This window comes from Astyanax mexicanus, chromosome 21 (assembly GCF_023375975.1).
Source record: "Astyanax mexicanus isolate ESR-SI-001 chromosome 21, AstMex3_surface, whole genome shotgun sequence".
Taxonomy (NCBI): domain Eukaryota; kingdom Metazoa; phylum Chordata; class Actinopteri; order Characiformes; family Acestrorhamphidae; genus Astyanax; species Astyanax mexicanus.
The window spans coordinates 41,405,331-41,424,092 of record NC_064428.1 but is presented as its reverse complement, the minus strand read 5'-3'; the positions used below and the strand labels follow the sequence as shown (position 1 = coordinate 41,424,092).

General features: G+C 40.1%; 1 protein-coding gene across 1 annotated transcript in view; it reads left to right on the top strand.

The window, feature by feature from the left end:
* Window positions 1–18,762, top strand: part of col5a3b (collagen, type V, alpha 3b) — a 63,170-nt gene that overhangs the window by 22,066 nt on the left and 22,342 nt on the right. Inside the window, exons 2-20 of the mRNA XM_049469336.1 lie at window positions 4,021–4,188; window positions 5,142–5,355; window positions 6,570–6,732; window positions 6,829–6,951; window positions 8,150–8,269; window positions 8,724–8,858; window positions 9,959–10,012; window positions 10,615–10,656; window positions 10,851–10,913; window positions 12,722–12,796; window positions 12,881–12,964; window positions 13,862–13,918; window positions 14,649–14,702; window positions 14,855–14,908; window positions 15,046–15,099; window positions 15,942–15,995; window positions 16,334–16,387; window positions 16,881–16,925; window positions 17,970–18,023. Coding sequence (XP_049325293.1) covers window positions 4,021–4,188; window positions 5,142–5,355; window positions 6,570–6,732; window positions 6,829–6,951; window positions 8,150–8,269; window positions 8,724–8,858; window positions 9,959–10,012; window positions 10,615–10,656; window positions 10,851–10,913; window positions 12,722–12,796; window positions 12,881–12,964; window positions 13,862–13,918; window positions 14,649–14,702; window positions 14,855–14,908; window positions 15,046–15,099; window positions 15,942–15,995; window positions 16,334–16,387; window positions 16,881–16,925; window positions 17,970–18,023 — 1,667 coding nt within the window. The remainder of the gene's footprint in view (window positions 1–4,020; window positions 4,189–5,141; window positions 5,356–6,569; window positions 6,733–6,828; window positions 6,952–8,149; window positions 8,270–8,723; window positions 8,859–9,958; window positions 10,013–10,614; window positions 10,657–10,850; window positions 10,914–12,721; window positions 12,797–12,880; window positions 12,965–13,861; window positions 13,919–14,648; window positions 14,703–14,854; window positions 14,909–15,045; window positions 15,100–15,941; window positions 15,996–16,333; window positions 16,388–16,880; window positions 16,926–17,969; window positions 18,024–18,762) is intronic.

Sequence of the window (18,762 nt, the reverse complement as noted above, 5' to 3'; positions counted from 1 at the left end):
ATACATAAATAATAGGGTTAATTACACATTAATTACCACTGTAATTGTAATTGTTTGGATATGTGTGTAGATTATATTAAACCTATATGATCTATATAATTATCTCTGTATTACAACCTGATATCAGTGCAATACTAACCCAATCTCTCTCTCTCTCTTTCTTTTTCTCTCAATCTCTCTCTTTCTTTCTCTCTCTCTTTCTCTCTCTCAGTCTCTCTCTCTCAGTCTCTCTCTCAGTCTCTCTTTCTCTCTCTCTCTTTCTTTCTTGTGTTCTGCAGTTTTATTGCTTTACTAATCTTTCGTTTTATTGGTTTGTTTCACTCAACAAACAAACAATCAAACGATTAAAGAGTGTGTTTGGTGATTGAGTGGTTAAACGAGTGCAGTGTGTTTGGTGATTAAACGAGTGCAGTGTGTTTGGTGATTAAACGAGTGCAGTGTGTTTGGTGATTAAACGAGTGCAGTGTGTTTGGTTGTTAAACGAGTGCAGTGTGTTTGGTGATTAAACGAGTGCAGTGTGTTTGGTGGTTAAACGAGTGCAGTGTGTTTGGTGGTTAAACGAGTGCAGTGTGTTTGGTGATTAAACGAGTGCAGTGTGTTTGGTGATTAAACGAGTGCAGTGTGTTTGGTGATTAAACGAGTGCAGTGTGTTTGGTTGTTAAACGAGTGCAGTGTGTTTGGTGGTTAAAGGAGTGCAGTGTGTTTGGCGGTTAAACGAGTGCAGTGTGTTTGGTTGTTAAACGAGTGCAGTGTGTTTGGTGGTTAAAGGAGTGCAGTGTGTTTGGCGGTTAAACGAGTGCAGTGTGTTTGGCGATTAAACGAGTGCAGTGTGTTTGGCGGTTAAACGAGTGCAGTGTGTTTGGTGATTAAACGAGTGCAGTGTGTTTGGTGGTTAAACGAGTGCAGTGTGTTTGGTGATTAAACGAGTGCAGTGTGTTTGGTGGTTAAACGAGTGCAGTGTGTTTGGTGATTAAACGAGTGCAGTGTGTTTGGTTGTTAAACGAGTGCAGTGTGTTTGGTGGTTAAAGGAGTGCAGTGTGTTTGGCGGTTAAACGAGTGCAGTGTGTTTGGCGATTAAACGAGTGCAGTGTGTTTGGCGGTTAAACGAGTGCAGTGTGTTTGGTGATTAAACGAGTGCAGTGTGTTTGGTGGTTAAACGAGTGCAGTGTGTTTGGTGATTAAACGAGTGCAGTGTGTTTGGTGGTTAAACGAGTGCAGTGTGTTTGGTGGTTAAACGAGTGCAGTGTGTTTGGTGGTTAAACGAGTGCAGTGTGTTTGGTGGTTAAACGAGTGCAGTGTGTTTGGCGATTAAACGAGTGCAGTGTGTTTGGTGGTTAAACGAGTGCAGTGTGTTTGGCGATTAAACGAGTGCAGTGTGTTTGGCGATTAAATGAGTGCAGTGTGTTTGGCGATTAAACGAGTGCAGTGTGTTTGGCGGTTAAACGAGTGCAGTGTGTTTGGTGATTAAACGAGTGCAGTGTGTTTGGCGATTAAACGAGTGCAGTGTGTTTGGTGATTAAACGAGTGCAGTGTGTTTGGCGATTAAACGAGTGCAGTGTGTTTGGTGGTTAAACGAGTGCAGTGTGTTTGGCGATTAAACGAGTGCAGTGTGTTTGGTGGTTAAACGAGTGCAGTGTGTTTGGTGGTTAAACGAGTGCAGTGTGTTTGGTGATTAAACGAGTGCAGTGTGTTTGGTGGTTAAACGAGTGCAGTGTGTTTGGTGGTTAAACGAGTGCAGTGTGTTTGGTGGTTAAACGAGTGCAGTATGTTTGGCGATTAAACGAGTGCAGTGTGTTTGGTGGTTAAACGAGTGCAGTGTGTTTGGTGGTTAAACGAGTGCAGTGTGTTTGGTGGTTAAACGAGTGCAGTGTGTTTGGCGATTAAACGAGTGCAGTGTGTTTGGTGGTTAAACGAGTGCAGTGTGTTTGGTGGTTAAACGAGTGCAGTGTGTTTGGTGATGTAAGGGCTGAGGTTAGGCTGTGTGAGGTGAGCTGGAGTCTGGGCTCCACATGGTGGCGTTTGGTTGATGCCGTGTCGTTTATATCTTGACCTCCATCCATAACCGCTGATGTTTTATGATGCTCAGTCTGAGTAGAGGGCAGCTGGAGGGTGGAGGTGATTCTCAGAGTATCTTTATTTATTACTCTGTAGGTAGAGGTACAGACACTAGAGTAACAGTACTCAACTAGTCCATGTGTAGAAGCTCCAGCAGGATTAACACTGATGATACAGGACCAGATCTTCACCTTTTATCTTCATTACAGGAACTTTAACAGCCCAACATTACATTAACAAGGTCCTGCAACCACCTCCTGGATGAGTTCTTCATGCCCTTTTGGAGTAATTTCGGTACCCATATCACTCTTGGAAAGCTTCACCAGCGTTCCATGTTGTCTCCTTGTTCTAGGTTTGTTTTGGGACCTCCTGGATGAGTAGTCCATGCACTTTTGGAGCTTGGAATTCGGTTGGCCGATCACTCTTGGGAAAGTTCACTTCCATTGTTCCATGTGATCTCCTTGTTCTGGGTTCTTTTGTGATCTCCTGGATGAGTTCTTTATGTACTTTTGGAGTAATTTCTGTCGACCGGTCACTTCTGGGAAGGTTCTCCAGTGTTTCATGTTTTCTCTATTTGTGAATGGTAGATCTTAATGCTTTAGAAATGACTTTAGAACCTTTTCCAGAGATTGACTGAGCAGAAACTCTTTTACGGCAGTGTATAACGAAATATATCACTTTTTTTGGTCTTTTATATAAGTAAACTGGTGGGATTGAGTCGTCTGCAGTCGGGTTCAGTAGCTGTAGGGTGTGTATGAGACGTGAGGTGTTATTAAGGTGTGTGTGAGGGCGGAGTTTTGTAACTGTGTGTGTGTGTGTTGACAGATAGGTAGGTGGGTGACAGCAGCTGGATGGATGGATTACTTTAGAGAAAGAGAAGATAGATAGAGAGAGAGAGAGAGCCATGAACAGACATGCCCTCCTCCCTTTCTTTCTCTCTTTTCATCCGTCTCCATTTTTCTCTGTCACTTTCTCGCCCCTTTCACCTTCTCACCATCTCTCTCTCCCTCTCTCTCTCTCTCTCTCACCTGAGACACACCTGCGTCTGTCCCCGCCCACTTTCTCGTTGCTCAGCTCAGTGCTGTGATATTTACTGATCTACACGTACAGAAGTGGTGTGTAACTCATGTGTAACTCTTATGTAACTCATGTGATAATCCATCCCATAATATCTCCAGTATTCTCTATACACAGTCCCTGCAGATTGTGTGGTAGTATAGGAGTGTATAGGAGTGTTGATAGAGCATCCAATAAAAACTCATCCCACACATTTTCTATAATCAGGGATAGATAAATATGAACAACTCATCCGAGAGGTTGAAAAACAGCCCAGAACAACATTTAAAGAACTGCCGGATCTCACTCGCCTCAGTTAATTTCCTGTAATAGATGGAAGCAGGAATTCTGTTGTTTAACAGAAATATCCGTCCATCTGTTTATGACTTTAATCTCAGGTGTACTTGGGTTCTGCAGCAGGACAATGACCTGAAGCACTGTATAAATGTACTGTACTGTAGTTGGGTTGCTGTTGGAAAGCAGATTGAAAGCTTTGTTTAAGTGGCGTGGACGGCCCGTGAAAAGACCAAGTGTGTGTGTGTAGTGTGTGTATAAGTGTGTGTGTGTATGTGTAGAAGTGTGTGTGTGTGTGTGTTTTACACACACACACACACACACACACCTGTGGACCTACACAGCCGCCTTAATTCAGATGTTTTAAATTCTTGTGAAGTGTACAGCAGTGTGTGTTTAACCTGCCACTCATTTATTCAGCCCTCTGAACCTGCATGTGTATACACGTACAGTACTGTACACTGGCCACTTTATTGGAAACACCTACCTACTGTACCTTGTGGTTCCACTCGCTGATTGGCCACTTTATCATCCAACGCCTACCTACTGTACATTGAGTGTCATTTTGTTGCTAACAGTCCTTTAACAAATCGCTTTTCTTTCTTTTTCTTTCAGCCAATCACATCGATGTCCTGAAGATTTTAGACCTATCAGACAGAATGGAGGGCGTGTCGTTAGAGGCGGGGCTTTGCACAAATAGACCCGGCCTGGACGAGGTGGATCTGGCGTACAAGATCGATAAGAAGATACAAGTCAGCGTTCCAACCAAACAGCTGTTTCCTGGTAGGTAGATCTCTGTTTTTACCTATGCGTATTTAAATGAGATATTCCTGAAAAGCTTTATTGCACAAGTGAAACAAGTGAAACATCCTTCAAGCTACTGGATTAATATATTTTAAAATGACTATAGTTAATGAAGCTCTAGAAGTTTTTGTGAGTTTTATCACAAATGAATAAATGATTCCGACCGTTTTTGGGGGACAAGAGGAACTTTTTTCAAGCTGTGGATCAATTGCGTAATTCCATTAGTCTCTTTCTGAGCGAATAATTGCTATTAGCTGTTGTTTGCTGTTGTGTTTTCTAAACACTCAAAGTGAGGAACAGCAGCAGGAGCTCCTCAGATAAAGTGCAGTTTTCATTTCCCTGCAGGCAGAACAAAGCCAGACAAGCATTTGACTCCACAGTTTTGGGTGTATCATGAAATAAACCAATCAGAGTGTGTCTTGCTCATCGTTCTCTTTAAGAGTCAGGTGAGCTTTGACTTTGGTGGATTGCTATTTTAATGGTACAGCTACCTGGACGTGTTCAACAAACTCTTCTCAGCAGAGGAAACTGAGCTGCTGGTTGACGCTGTGAAGGAGCTCCAGCAGCTCATTTACGGGAACAGCAATGTTATTTTATTTACTATTCTGTTTATTGTTGATGTAAAAGTTGGGTTTGTGCTGCTGTGTGTTCATGTGTGTGTAATAAGTGGGGGTGTACGCTCGGCTTGGCACAGCGCCTGTGTCACCGAGATAGCGATGAACGTCTGACTGTTGGCGTCTGTCTAGGTTGTATTCAGTCAGTGGAGCTCCTGTGTTTTCTGTTACCAAGATAAACAAGATAAAACTCCAGAAATGTACCTGAACACACCTCATTTACAGAACACCACGCCCATCAGTGTAGATATATTCAGAAGCTCTGCTGCTATTTAAACGTTTAAATATATGTTTTTGTGTTCTCTCTGTGTGTTCTAGACTCAGAGTTTCCGGAGAACTTCTCAGTTCTGGTGACGGTGCGTCCCCGGCGTGGTGCTCAGTGTTTCCTACTTTCCATATATAACCCTGACGGGGTTCAGCAGCTGGGACTGGAGCTTGGACGCTCCCCAGTCTTCCTGTACGAGGACCAGAACGGCCGGCCCAGTCCTGACCAGTACCCCATCTTCAAAAAGATCAACCTCGCCGACGGGAAGTGAGTGTTCTGGATCATCTCAGCTCTGAACTGTTCTTCTGGAGATACACTCCAATAAGTACTGGGACAACTGTTCATTTATTATTGCAGAAATTATTCCACAGGGTTTCCGATAGAGCCCTGAGATAAAACTGTAAAATAAACAGCAATGGACTAGCAAGGAATAACAAATACGAAATCAAAGAAATCTAGCAGGACTGTGAATCAAACAAACAATAGAGGTCAAAAGAGGTCAAAACAAGGTCAAACAAGCAAAACAGAGAATAAAGAAAAACATGGGGTAATTATATATACACAGACACAGACAATGAACACCTGGAGAGGATAACGAGGGGGTGGGGTTACAAATGAGACATGGTATGAGGTATGAACAATAAACTAAAGCCCTATCTGGAGGTGAGTATTTTTTTAGGGGGATGTCTGTGAAAAATATTTTACACTTCTACTCAGTGATAAAACTCCTGAATCCGGACTGCGATTGAAAAACAGGAGCACCAGTGAGTTTTTAGTTTTTTTTCTTGGTCACTTGACATCATCACGTTCAGTAGCTCCTCCATTTCCACTCACTGTTGTGTTTACAGTACGTGGATCTCCGTGGAAACCGTGGCGCGCCCAAAGTGTAATTACGGTGAGCAGCAGTGGACAAATATCTATTTTATTAAAGGCGAGGAGACGAAACTCAGAGATGTGCGTCCGGACGGGACTAAAATTACCGGAGGAGCACGGAGTTCAGAGAAAAACAGTAGATAATTCAGCCTGTAATTTTCTAAGAGGACGTCTTAGATAAACACCTACATGATCGTTCTGGACGGGAATAAAATCACAGAGGATAAAAAAAAACATAAAAGAGAAAATTACCCAGAACCCCCTGAGAAAATAAACCCATTCGGATAGGGTTTAAGGAAGAAGAATTTGAGGAGAAACTGTTACACTCATTATTCTGCGGGTTAAAAATGCTTGCTGAAGTGACAACATGCTACAAACCAATCAGTGTTGAGTATACCAGGATGTCGTCTATATAGGTAATGATGATTAACAGGATGTAGTAAAGTAGTTTAATCGCTCGGTCACGAAACTGCAGTGTGAAACCAAAACTAAACGTACAGAATTCAGAACAGAATATAAAGATGTTTGATCTGAACTTGGTATTGTTTTAATAATCAGCTGATCTTCGGGTATCGAGTCATTAACAGCTCTGATCTCTGATTGGACAGGTGGCACAGACTGGCGTTCAGTGTGGAGGGTAAGAAGGTCACGCTCTACCTGGACTGTAAAAAGCTCACGACTCTGGACCTGCCCAGGGGGGAGGAGCCCAAGGTCAGCACTGAGGGCGTGACAGTGTTCGGGACACGCCTACTGGATGAAGAAGTGTTCGAGGTGGGCGGAGTCATCAGAACTGGGCCGTCCTCTTTTTCCCCCAGTGTTCCACAGGGTTCAGACAATTTATTATATTTTTATATTTTTGTGTTACAGGGGGAAATCCAGCATTTAATAATATCTCCGGATCCTGCTGCTGCAGCAGATTACTGCGTAAATTACATCCCTGACTGTGACTCCGCCCTCCTCTATAGCAGCCTATTACTGGACCCCGAGGAGGTAAGCCCTGCCCACATGCATTTACTCAGCTATTTAGTGATTCAGTCACCAGTCAATGATTCACTGATTCAGTCTTATATCCAGTGATTCAGCCACTCAGCCGGTAATTCAGTTTTTACGTCGATGATTCAGAGATTCAGTCAGTGATTCGGCGACTAATTCAGTTAATTAGTTATCTAGTCATCAAGTTAACGATTCAGTGATTCTGTCACTCAACATGTAATTTAGATATTTAATCATCAATCAATGATTCAGTCAGTGATTCAGTAATTCATGCATCTAATCACTTATTCAGTCAAATATCAATGATTCAATTATGTACTCAGTGATTCAGTGATTCATTGAGTAATTTAGTTATTCACTCATCAAGTCAATGATTCAGTCAGTGATTTAGCGAGTCATTTTGTTATTCAGTCATAAAATCAGTGATTCAGTGATTCAGTCATTTAGAGAATAATTTTTTTTTATTCAGTCAGGGATTCATTTGATTCATCAATGACTCAACAATTTAGAGATTCAATCAGTGATTCAGTTATCTCTCTTTCTCTCTCTCTTCCCGTCTCCGAGTGCGTGTGTGTTTATAGTGTGTGTGTGTGTGTGTATGGTGTGTGTGTGTGTGTGTATAGTGTGTGTGTGTGTGTAAGTGTGTGTGTGAGTGTGTATTGTGTTTCTGGCTCTGATTGACTGAGATGTTTAACATGTTGTCAGGGTACGCTGCCAAAACAATCTCCGGTGTGTGTGTGTGTGTGTGTGTGTGTGTGTGTGTGTGTGTGAGTGTGTGTGTGTGTGTGTGTGTGTGTGTGATTTATAGCTGTGAGCAGTGTATATAGTGTGTGGTGATGTCAGAGTGTGAGCTGAGCGTGTTTCTGCATGTGTGCATTATTATACACTCTGCTTACACACACTCACACACACACTCACACACACACACACACACACACTCTCACACACACAGCTACTGTAGACAGTGTGGGATTGTAATTCTATTTATAAGGAAGATAAAAGTTTCTAAGAACAATAAATAATAATACATTTATTCTGATATTTAGGGTAATATTTATTGATCTATATATATATATATATACCGCATTTCATTATTCTTGCTTCAGCTGTATTTTAATCTATTGTATACCATATACATTGTTTTGTCTGGGGGTTGCCGCGGTGTTGCCGTGGTGACGTGTCGACCTGTTTACAGGCGGTGAAGATACCCAGGAAGTCGTTGGTGCAGGATTATGACGATGACCTCTACAGTGACCTTTACAGTGACCTCGACGTTTCTACTGTTACAGCTGGATCAAACCTCACAGACTATGAGGTATTCAGTGTTTCTCCTGTAATTAAGAATATTAAAAATGTATTAACTGCCTCAACTGTTCAGAAAAGACTTTCTACTAGATTTTCGACTCATGGTGATGTAAGGATTTGATTGCATTCAGCCACAAGAGCTGAGGGTTAATCAGGTCTGGGTGTTAGGTTATCACCACCCCACCTCTTCGCCAACTCCCGAACCAGACCCCTCTATCCCACGCCTGGCATTAACACATGGTGCCAACGGCTTCATGTTTGGGCTTATGCAACTTTGCCAAAATTGTGGCTTTAGCCTGGTCCAACTGGCCAATCGGCAGATCCCTCAATGTGTAGTCCTCCCACCGAACAAGCAAACTCACCATTCTGAGAAAACCGAAAACGCAGTTTGGTTTGTAAGCGTTCGTTCTAAACCATGCTAAACCCTTAACGCTGTGAGTGATGATGTTGTTGTTCTGTTCTAGTTGGTGGAGTATGAGGAGCTGGATAATGGGACGGAGTACGTGGTGAAGGAGTACGAAGAATATGAAGAATACGAGGAATACGACAATCGCTTCGGACCAGCGACTAGGAACGGGGAGGAGTTCTGGAACGGACAGGTAAGAGAGAATCTTCTACCAATTCCTTCATGATTTGACTATCTATCTACAATATACACTGCTCAAAAAATAAATGGAACACTAAAATAACACATCCTAGATCTCAATGATAAAATATTCCAGTAAATATCTTTATGTATTACATAGTGGAATGGGTTGAGAACAAAATAACATAAAAATATTGAGTTAAAATAAGGCTCAGTAGTGGGTGTGGCCGCCACATATCGGTATGACCTCCCTACAACGCCTGGTCTCCTGATGAGGAGGCGGATTTTCTCCTGAGGAATCTCCTCCCAGACCTGGATTAAAGCGTCAGCGGCAATGGCGAATCTGCCAATCCTGGTGCTCTCTGGTAAATGCCAGTCGGCCTGCATGGTGTTGGGCTGTGAGCACAAGCCCCGCTTTTGGACGTCGGGCCCTCATACCACCCTCATGGAGTCTGTTTCTGACAGTTTGAGCAGAAACATGGCTATTAGTGTCCTGTTGGAGGTCGTTTTGGAGGGCTCTTGCGCTACTCCTCCTGTTCCTCCTTGCACAAAGGAGGAGCTAGCGGTCCTGCTGCTGGGTTGTTGCCCTCCTACACCCCCTTCATGTCTCCTGGTGTACCGGCCTGTCTCCTGGTGTACTGGCCTGTCTCCTGATGTGCTGGTCTGTCTCCTGATGTGCTGGCCTGTCTCCTGGTGTACTGGCCTGTCTCCTGGTGTACTGGCCTGTCTCCTGGTATACTGTCCTGTCTCCTGGTATACTGGCCTGTCTCCTGGTTGTTTATGCGCTCCCTTTATTTTTTTTCTGTATAAGTTAAACATATGCTCAAAATCACTTAGAAAATAAAGAGCTGGTATCTCCTGGTGTAAAATGTTTTATCCTGGAGATAAAACAAGTCTCTGAAAAGAGTTTGTAGTCCAGAGTTTGATGGTATTTATTCACTGTAGCATTAGTGAGGTCAGGTAGTTCTGACTGATTTACATATAGAGCATATAGCTGACGGCAGGTAGTGGGGTTTTCCACTGCACCAGCCTATCATCCCATAGTAGTTTAGTTGTTCTTTATAAGTTATGTACTCTATGTGTTTATCGGTCCTGTTTGACGTGTGGTTTCAGGGTCCTGGAGGTCCAGAGAAAGGCGAGAAAGGAGAACCTGCAGTTCTGGGACTGGTAAGAATGTTCACACAGTTATACAATTCGGTTTTGGTATTCTTTACTTCTTTCTTTCTCATTCTTTATTTCTTACTTAAAACTTTACTCCTTTTATCTCCAAAAGATTTTTTAAGATTAAACGATTATTAATGTTGACCCATTAGTAGTTACTTAAAGAACCTTCGGGTTCCTCAAAAAGCGTTTTTCCACCAAATGTCGCATGTTTTCAGTATGTTCCTGTAACGTTTTATTTCTGCATGGTTACAGGCTAACCTTCCTGAAACCTTGTCAAAACATTGCTAAATGTTCTTGTAACGTTCCCTGGGAGTTTCCTAAGGTATCTGTAACAGAGAAGTGTGGGTTTGAAGAACCTTTCATATGCATAAAGAACATGTAAATCCCTCAACACATATCTGATTCTTTGTGGAACTGAAATGGCTCTTCTGTAGAACAGTTTAGAACCATGGCTGTAAGATACACACTAGAGCCACTAGTAGCATGTTCTACCTTAGAGTGTACAACACCTCACATTTTTCTTACAGTGTTCTAGATCTCTAAATGTTCTAGATCTGGTTGTAAGGCAGTGTTTTATCTCCGGGTTTGTTTCTGGTGTTCTGTAGGGCACTCTGATTGAAGGACCCCATGGAGTACCAGGCCCTGAGGTAACGTATACAGTGTGTGTGTGTGTGTGTGTGTGTGTGAGTGTGTGTGTGTCTCAGCTTGTGAATGTGTGTGTGGAAGTCTTCATGTATGCACTTGTCTCAGAATGTGTGTAAGAGTGTGTTTTTGTTTCAGTGTGTGTGTGTGTGTGTGTATAGTGTGTGTGTATTAACTGTGTTTTGTTTCTTGGTTGCAGGGTCCTCCTGGAGAGGCAGGTCCAATGGGACCCCCGGGACCCAGAGGAGATCCAGGAGATTTGGTAAACCCAGAGTCTCGATACTTCCAGTTTAAATACTGTAACCAGGTTCCAGAGTAATAAAATATAGATTTTACTGAACTAAAGAAGAACCTGAGGAGAAGAACCGAACTGAGAGCTGGAGAAACCAGTAAAAGGTTTAATAGATATAAGTGCTCCAATGGCTCATAGAAGACACAGGTCTTATTCTGCTGAGTATAATATGGGAATTGACCCGATATGCATGTTGCAACACCAAGGTTGCTAAGAATAATATAGGAAATGCCTGAGACGCATGTTCCAACACCCCGGATTCTAAGTGTAATATGAAAATTGGCCTAAACCACATATGGCAACACTCTGGTTGCTGAGTATAATATAGGACTTGGTCTAAGATACATGTTGCAACAACCGGGTAACGAGTAAAATATGGGAATTGACCCAAACTCCAGGTTCCAACACCGCAGTTGCTGAGTATAATACAGAAATTGGATTGAGACACATGTTTCAACACCCCAGTTATCAAGTAAAAAATGGGAATGGACCCAAGCTCCAGGTTCCAACACCCTGGTTATCAAGTAAAAAATGGGAATGGACCCAAGCTCCAGGTTCCAACACCGAGGTTGCTGAGTATAATATGGGAATTGGATTGAGACACATGTTTCAACACCCCAGTTATCAAGTAAAAAATGGGAATGAACCCAAGCTCCAGGTTCCAACACCCTGGTTATCAAGTAAAAAATGGGAATGAACCCAAGCTCCAGGTTCCAACACCGAGGTTGCTGAGTATAATATGGGAATTGACCCAAGCCACATGTTCTAATACCCCGGGTTCTAAACATAATATAATGATTGGCCTGAGCCACATGTTGCAGCACTCTGGTTGCTGAGTATAATATAGAAATTGGCCTGAGACACATGTTGCAACACCCCGGTTACCAAGCAAAAAATGGGAATTGACCCAAGCTCCAGGTTCCAACACTCTGATTGCGGAGTGTAATATGGTAATTGGCCCGAGATGCATGTTCCAAAACCCCGGTTACCAAGTAAATGAATGGAATTGGCCCAAACTGAATGTTCCAACACCCCGGTTGCTGAGTATAATATAGAAATCAACCTGAGACACATGTTCCAACAGCCCAGTTGATGACTATAATTTGGGAATTGGCTCAAAATGCATGTTCCAACAGCACGGTTGCTGACTATAGCATAGGAATTGACTCAATCTCTGGGTTCCAACATCCTGGCTGGTGAGTATAATATGGGAATTAGCACGAGATGCATGTTCCAACACCCTGGATTCCAAGTGTAATATGAGAACTGACCTGAGCCACATGTTCCAACAGCCTGGTAGCAGAGTATAATATAGAAATTGGCCCAATATGCATGTTCCAACACCCCAGGTTCTAAACGTAACATAACGATTGGCCTGAGCCACATGTTGCACTCTGGTTATCAAGTAAAAATTGGGAATTGACCCAAGCTCCAGATTCCAACACTCTGGTTGTGGAGTATAATATGGGAACTGGCCCAAAACCCATGTTCTAATACCCCGGATTCTAAGTGTAATATGAAGATTGGTTTGAACCACATGTTCCAACAGATTGGTTACAAAGTCAAATATGGGAATTGACCCAAACTCCAGGTTTTAACACTCTGGTTGCAGAGTATAATATAGGGATTACCATGAGATGCAGGTTTCAACACCCCGTTGCTTAGTATAATATGTGAATCTTCAACTCTAGCAGTTCTTAAGGCGTGAAGGAATTCAGAGGCTTTAAGTCACCCCTGTATATCATTATATATAACCATAACCATAATCTGTTCTCCAGGGTCCCGCAGGTCGTCAGGGGCTTGCAGGTGCTGATGGTATTCCAGGACCTCCAGGGAACATGCTGATGTTACCGGTATGTATTTGTTTGTGTGTTCCGCTACTGTTAGAACCAGGGGAACCCTATTACAGTACAGTACAGAACTTGTCTCTCTCTCAGTTCCAGTTCGGTGGGGACGGTCAGAAGGTACCGGTGGTCTCGGCTCAGGAAGCTCAAGCTCAGGCCATCCTACAGCACGCCAAGGTACGCAGAACCTTCATGTACACCATGTAAACCACTCTGAACACCATAAAGACCACTCTGAACACCCTATAAACCAATTTAAACACCCTATAAACCACACTGAACACCATGTAAACCACTCTGAACACCCTATAAACCACTTTAAACACCCTATAGACCACTCTGAACACCATATAAATCACTCTGAACACCCTGTAGACCACTCTGAACACCATATAAACCAATTTAAATACCTTATAGAGCACTCTGAACACCGTATAAACAAATTTGAATACCTTATAGACCACTCTGGACACCATATAACCAATTTGAATGCCTTATAGACCACTCTGAACACAGTATAAACCAATTTCAATACCTTATAGACCACTCTGAACACCATATAAACCAATTTAAACATCCAATAGATGATTATGAACAAAGGTAGACCATTCTGAACACCATATAAACCACTCTGAATACCATATAAACCACTTTAAACACCATGTAAACCACTCTGAATACCATATAAACCACTTTAACACAATAGCAACACTTTTTAACTCTGGTAAAAAACTATAGAACAAGTTGAACACTTGTAGACCGTTTAACACCTCTAAACAACAGTAAACCCATCAGTAGGTGTACTGAGCATGAAGACAGACCAATCATAATGTTAGTCCTGCCCACAGAGAATTATGATAGGTCAAATTATTTATGACCCTGGGAAAAGTAAAAGTGTGTGTTTCATTATGATGTAAAAGGAGGATTTTTTTACCTGAACAAATCGCATATTTACACCAAAACAAGAGTTTCTTAAAGAGAAACATTATATAATTGTTTTATTTGTTTTATTTGTAATGTAAATGATGCTAATTTAAATATATATAATATATAATGTGTGTTTGTGTGTCTCAGCTCTCTATGAAAGGACCTCCGGGACCGTTAGGATTAAACGGACGTCCAGGACCACTGGTGAGTCTGATCCAGCCTGATGAGCATTACCCCGGAATGGGGTGTGTGTGTGTGTATCACACACTCCTGCTGTAGCAGTGTTCTGTGGTGCAGCAGCGCCCTCTAGTGTCTGAAAGCTGAACTGTGATCCACTTTCACAGCATTTAAACTCTGAAAGGCCAATCTGAACACCATGTATACCACTTTGAGCATCATAGAAGCACTAGTTGATCACTCTGAAAACCACACAAACAACCACTTTCAACACCATTTAAACACTGCTAGACCATTCTAAACACCATGTTAACCACTTTCAACACTCTACGGAAATCCCCATAGCAAAAATACCAACATGATTTGTAATTTTATATTATTTTTCTTATTTGATATAATTTGTCCATCAAACACACCTAAGCTGTTTCAGCTCAGACTGTAGACTAGTGCGCCCCCTAGAGGCTAAAATATCAGGTCTGTCTATAACTCCGCCTCCACCGGTGATGAATTATGTATTATGTAGTGGTGGGCGGCGACCTTCATAATGTTTTTAATGTATGAAGGAGAAAAGTCTCTGATTGGCTTCCTTTGTACCACGCCTCTTCCTCACTAAGCTGCATAGAGTTACTTTTTTTTTTCCTGTTTTATCACATTTTACCCATCCTATAAGATCTTGGGATGTGATTGGATGGTAAAGTGAGATCAGATTTGCTGTTATAATGTGATTTTGAGTCTGGTTATGGTTTTTATTTCTCAGGGGAATCCAGGGCCGACGGGGCTGAAGGGGGACAGCGGGCTGCCCGGCCCACCGGTAGGGGGCGCTGTTCAGAGTGACTTTATATTATAATACAGATTTTTATCTTTTATTATTTATTTATTATTCTACTGCTTTATTCCCCTTAATCTCTCTCTCTCTCTCTCTCTCTCTCTCTCTCTCTCTCTCTCTCTCTCTCTCTCTCTCAGGGTCCTCGGGGTATGACTGGTATTCCGGGACCCAATGGGAAGCCTGGAAAAAGGGTGAGGATCATGTGACCTTATGAGCTACTTCAGTATATGCAGCTACATTTACTCATATCAACTATCCATCTGTCTATCTGTCTATCCGTCTGTCTGTCTATCTGTCTATCTGTCTGTCTGTCTGTCTGTCTCTGCAGGGGCGAGATGGAACAGATGGTAATCGAGGTGCACCAGGAGAGACTGGAGCTAAAGTGAGTTTATTGGATACAGTATAAAAAAAATTCACACTTCTGCAATTGTAAAAACAGGAGAATCGGTGAGTTTTTAGGCTTTTTTCTCGGTCACATGACATCACGGCGCTCAGTAGCTCCTCCATTTCCACTCGCTGTTGTGTTTTTTACATGGATCTCCGTGGAAACCGTGGCGCGCCCAAAGTGTACAGTAATCACGGTGCGCGGCAGTGGACAAATATCTATTTTATTAAAGGCGAGGAGACGAAACTCAGAGATGTGCGTCCGGACAGGACTAAAATTACAGGAGGAGCACGGAGTTCAGAGAAAAACAGTAGATAATTCCGCCTGTAATTTACTCAGAGGACGTCTGAGAAAAACACCTACATGATTGTTCTGGACGGGAATAAAGTCACAGAGGATAAAAAAAAACCCTGAGAACAGTTTTATAGGGCACTTTTACCCCCTCTTGTTGTGTAAAGACTCAGTGTGTAATCAGATAACCTCTCTAATCATTTACTACATATATATATATATATATATTAGCGTATTCACACTGAATCTGAATCGGTTCCATCTTTACCTTTAACCCTAAGTTTTGGCCTCATTTAGTCACGGAAACACTGGTAGACCACTTTGAACACCACATAAACCATTGTGATCTATCTATCTATCTATCTATCTATCTATCTATCTATCTATCTATCTATCTATCTATCTATCTATCTATCTATCTATCTATCTATCTATCTATCTATCTATCTATCTATCTATCTATCTATCTATCTATCTATCTATCTATCTATCTATCTATCTATCTATCTATCTATCTATCTATCTATCTATCTATCTATCTATCTCAGGGTGACCGGGGGTTTGATGGATTACCTGGTCTTCCTGGGAATAAAGGTCACAGGGTAAGAACACCTACGAACAAATCAGCATAATTATATAATGTATAGATTATAGATTATAATCTATAATAGATTATATCTGTAGTAGATTATAGAGGCAGGCTACAGTGGTATGAAAATGTTTTCTTTATAAATCATTGATTGTTTGAATCAGTAGTTAAATATATCTTTTATCAGTCCGCCCACACCTTTATGTACTTCATTCTCTGATTGGTGCTCTACTGCCCCCTTGAGTACTGGGGGTTTTACAGTAACATGTTCTACAGTAACACTACAGTAACATGTATATGTTATGTTATGCTGTGATTAGTGATGTGATATCTGGTGATGTGTGATTACAGGGGGAGCAGGGAAAACGAGGACCTATCGGCCCACCGGGAGACACTGGAGAAAAAGTAGGAATTTAGTTTTTATTGCAAAATCATTCAAATATTACATTTTTATCTCCACTGTCACACAAATTTCTCTGTATCTCAATTTTTTTTTACATTTGTCCCTTGTTGTTCATATAAGAATATAATTTTTACTTTTTTATCAGAATTTAATGCTCAACGAACCAATAGAAATGCTTCTAAATTACTTTATTTCGTTTTGAATTTCGTTTAATTGAGCAATTCTGAAAAGGAGAAAACTTGTATTGGGTTCACATAATTGTCATATAATTATCTCAGTACTGTTATATAAAATATATCAATACAATTCTTGTAAGAAACTGAATTCTGTGCTGAGGAAAATATATATGTCTGTATATAATTTAACATCCCATTTCCATCTCATGTAAAGCTGATTTACATTGGGATATATGTTGGTATTTTACTATTTGAATATTTTATAGTACATTACAAGTGTGTTAAATTGTTTATATATATATAATATCTTGGTTAACAGGGTTCAGATGGTCAGCCAGGACCCAGAGGGCAGCCTGGAGAGCCGGTGAGTATTTAATACTATTTATTATCAGTTTATTACAGTATTACTACAGTATTATTACAGTATTATTACACTACACAGCTTCGTTTATGTAGATTAAGATTAACAGGATGTAATAAAGTAGTTTAGTCTCTCAGTCACTAAACTGCAGAGTGAAACCAAAACTAAACATACAGAATACAAAATAACAATGTAACACTTTAACAAACATCAAGCTTGGATCAGACTCAAATAAGATCAAATAATGTAAGATAAAATAAGATGAAATAAAATAAGATAAAAAAAGAAAGATAAGATACGATAAGATAAATAAAGATAAGATTAAATAAAATAAGATATAAAGTAGATAATATTAAATAATAAAATAAAATAAAATACTGTGAAATAAGATTAAAAAAAGTATAAAAATAAAATAAGATTAAATAAAATAAGATTAAATAAAATAAGATAGGAAAATAAAACACATAAAGATAAAATAAGACAATATAAGATAAAATAAAATAAAATAAGTCATACAATAAGATAAGATAAGATAAGATAAGATAAAATGAGATAAGATAAGATAAGATAAGATAAGATAAGATAAAATGAGATGAGAGAAGCCTTTATTAATTCCACAGTGGGACAATTTTTAATGTTACAGTATTGCAGAAGACAGAACATGACAGTGTCATAAACAATTTAAAATAAAAATAAAAAAGAGTACAAAAAATACAACATAACAATAATAACAAATATAAAATTAGAAAAACTATATATTAGAGGAAGCATCTAATACATATATTTTACAGTAAGCAGTGACCAGTATTTTTGCACATAACAGTAAATACATAGTAAATAAATATTAAATAAATAGTGAATTAGTGACAATATGACAATATGGCACCACTTGTGAATTTTGACTTTGCCCAGTAAAACATTTGAACAGTAATAATAAACAGTTTTATGATATATATTGGGTAATTATTTGATCTTTAGGAGTTTATAGATCAGGTTGAGTTTAGGTTTTGTATATTTATATTTAACTCTTTGTTTGTTTGTTTGCAGGGTTTGCAGGGGTTAACTGGTCAGAGAGGACTAACTGGACCACCAGGACTGACTGTGGGTAACATACACACACACACACACACACACACACACACACACACACACACACACACACACACAAATACGCATAAAAATATTCATATGAAGATATATATAGTATATTTAGCAATAGTATATTATAAAACAAATTCCACTCGAAACAAAATCAAAAACATAAAATAGGCTAAATAATGTTACACTGAAGATATTACAATAATGATAATCTGGAACTTTGATACACAGTTGAAAAATATTGAGAGATGGAGGTAACATATATTTATATTTAATTTATACATTTAGGTCCTTACATATTTAGATATTTCAAATAAAATCTTAAATGTAATATTCCCATCCTTGCATGATGCAATATAATCTGATTCAAACCTGTTTTTAAACATATTTTATATTTTTTAAAACAGGAATCTCCCTTTCTCTATTTTTGTGAAAGTATTTCCGTTCACACAGAGACACTGGTCCTGTAGGGGGCGATAAAGAGCACCTTTAAAAAAAAGACCTAAACACAGAGGTTTAATCCCAAACTACTTACTCCTAATTATTGCTCCATAAGTAGAGCACAGCACACCTCAGGAAATCATTAAAACTGAGCATTTTACAGTAAATGTGTAATCGAACAGTGTTTGAATTTATTCATATGTGTAAATCTAAAATATATATGTGCTATATGAGATTTTAAGTACTAATAAGTACAACAAATGTGGGTGTGTCTTATTTTTTTTTCCTCAAAAGAAAATTA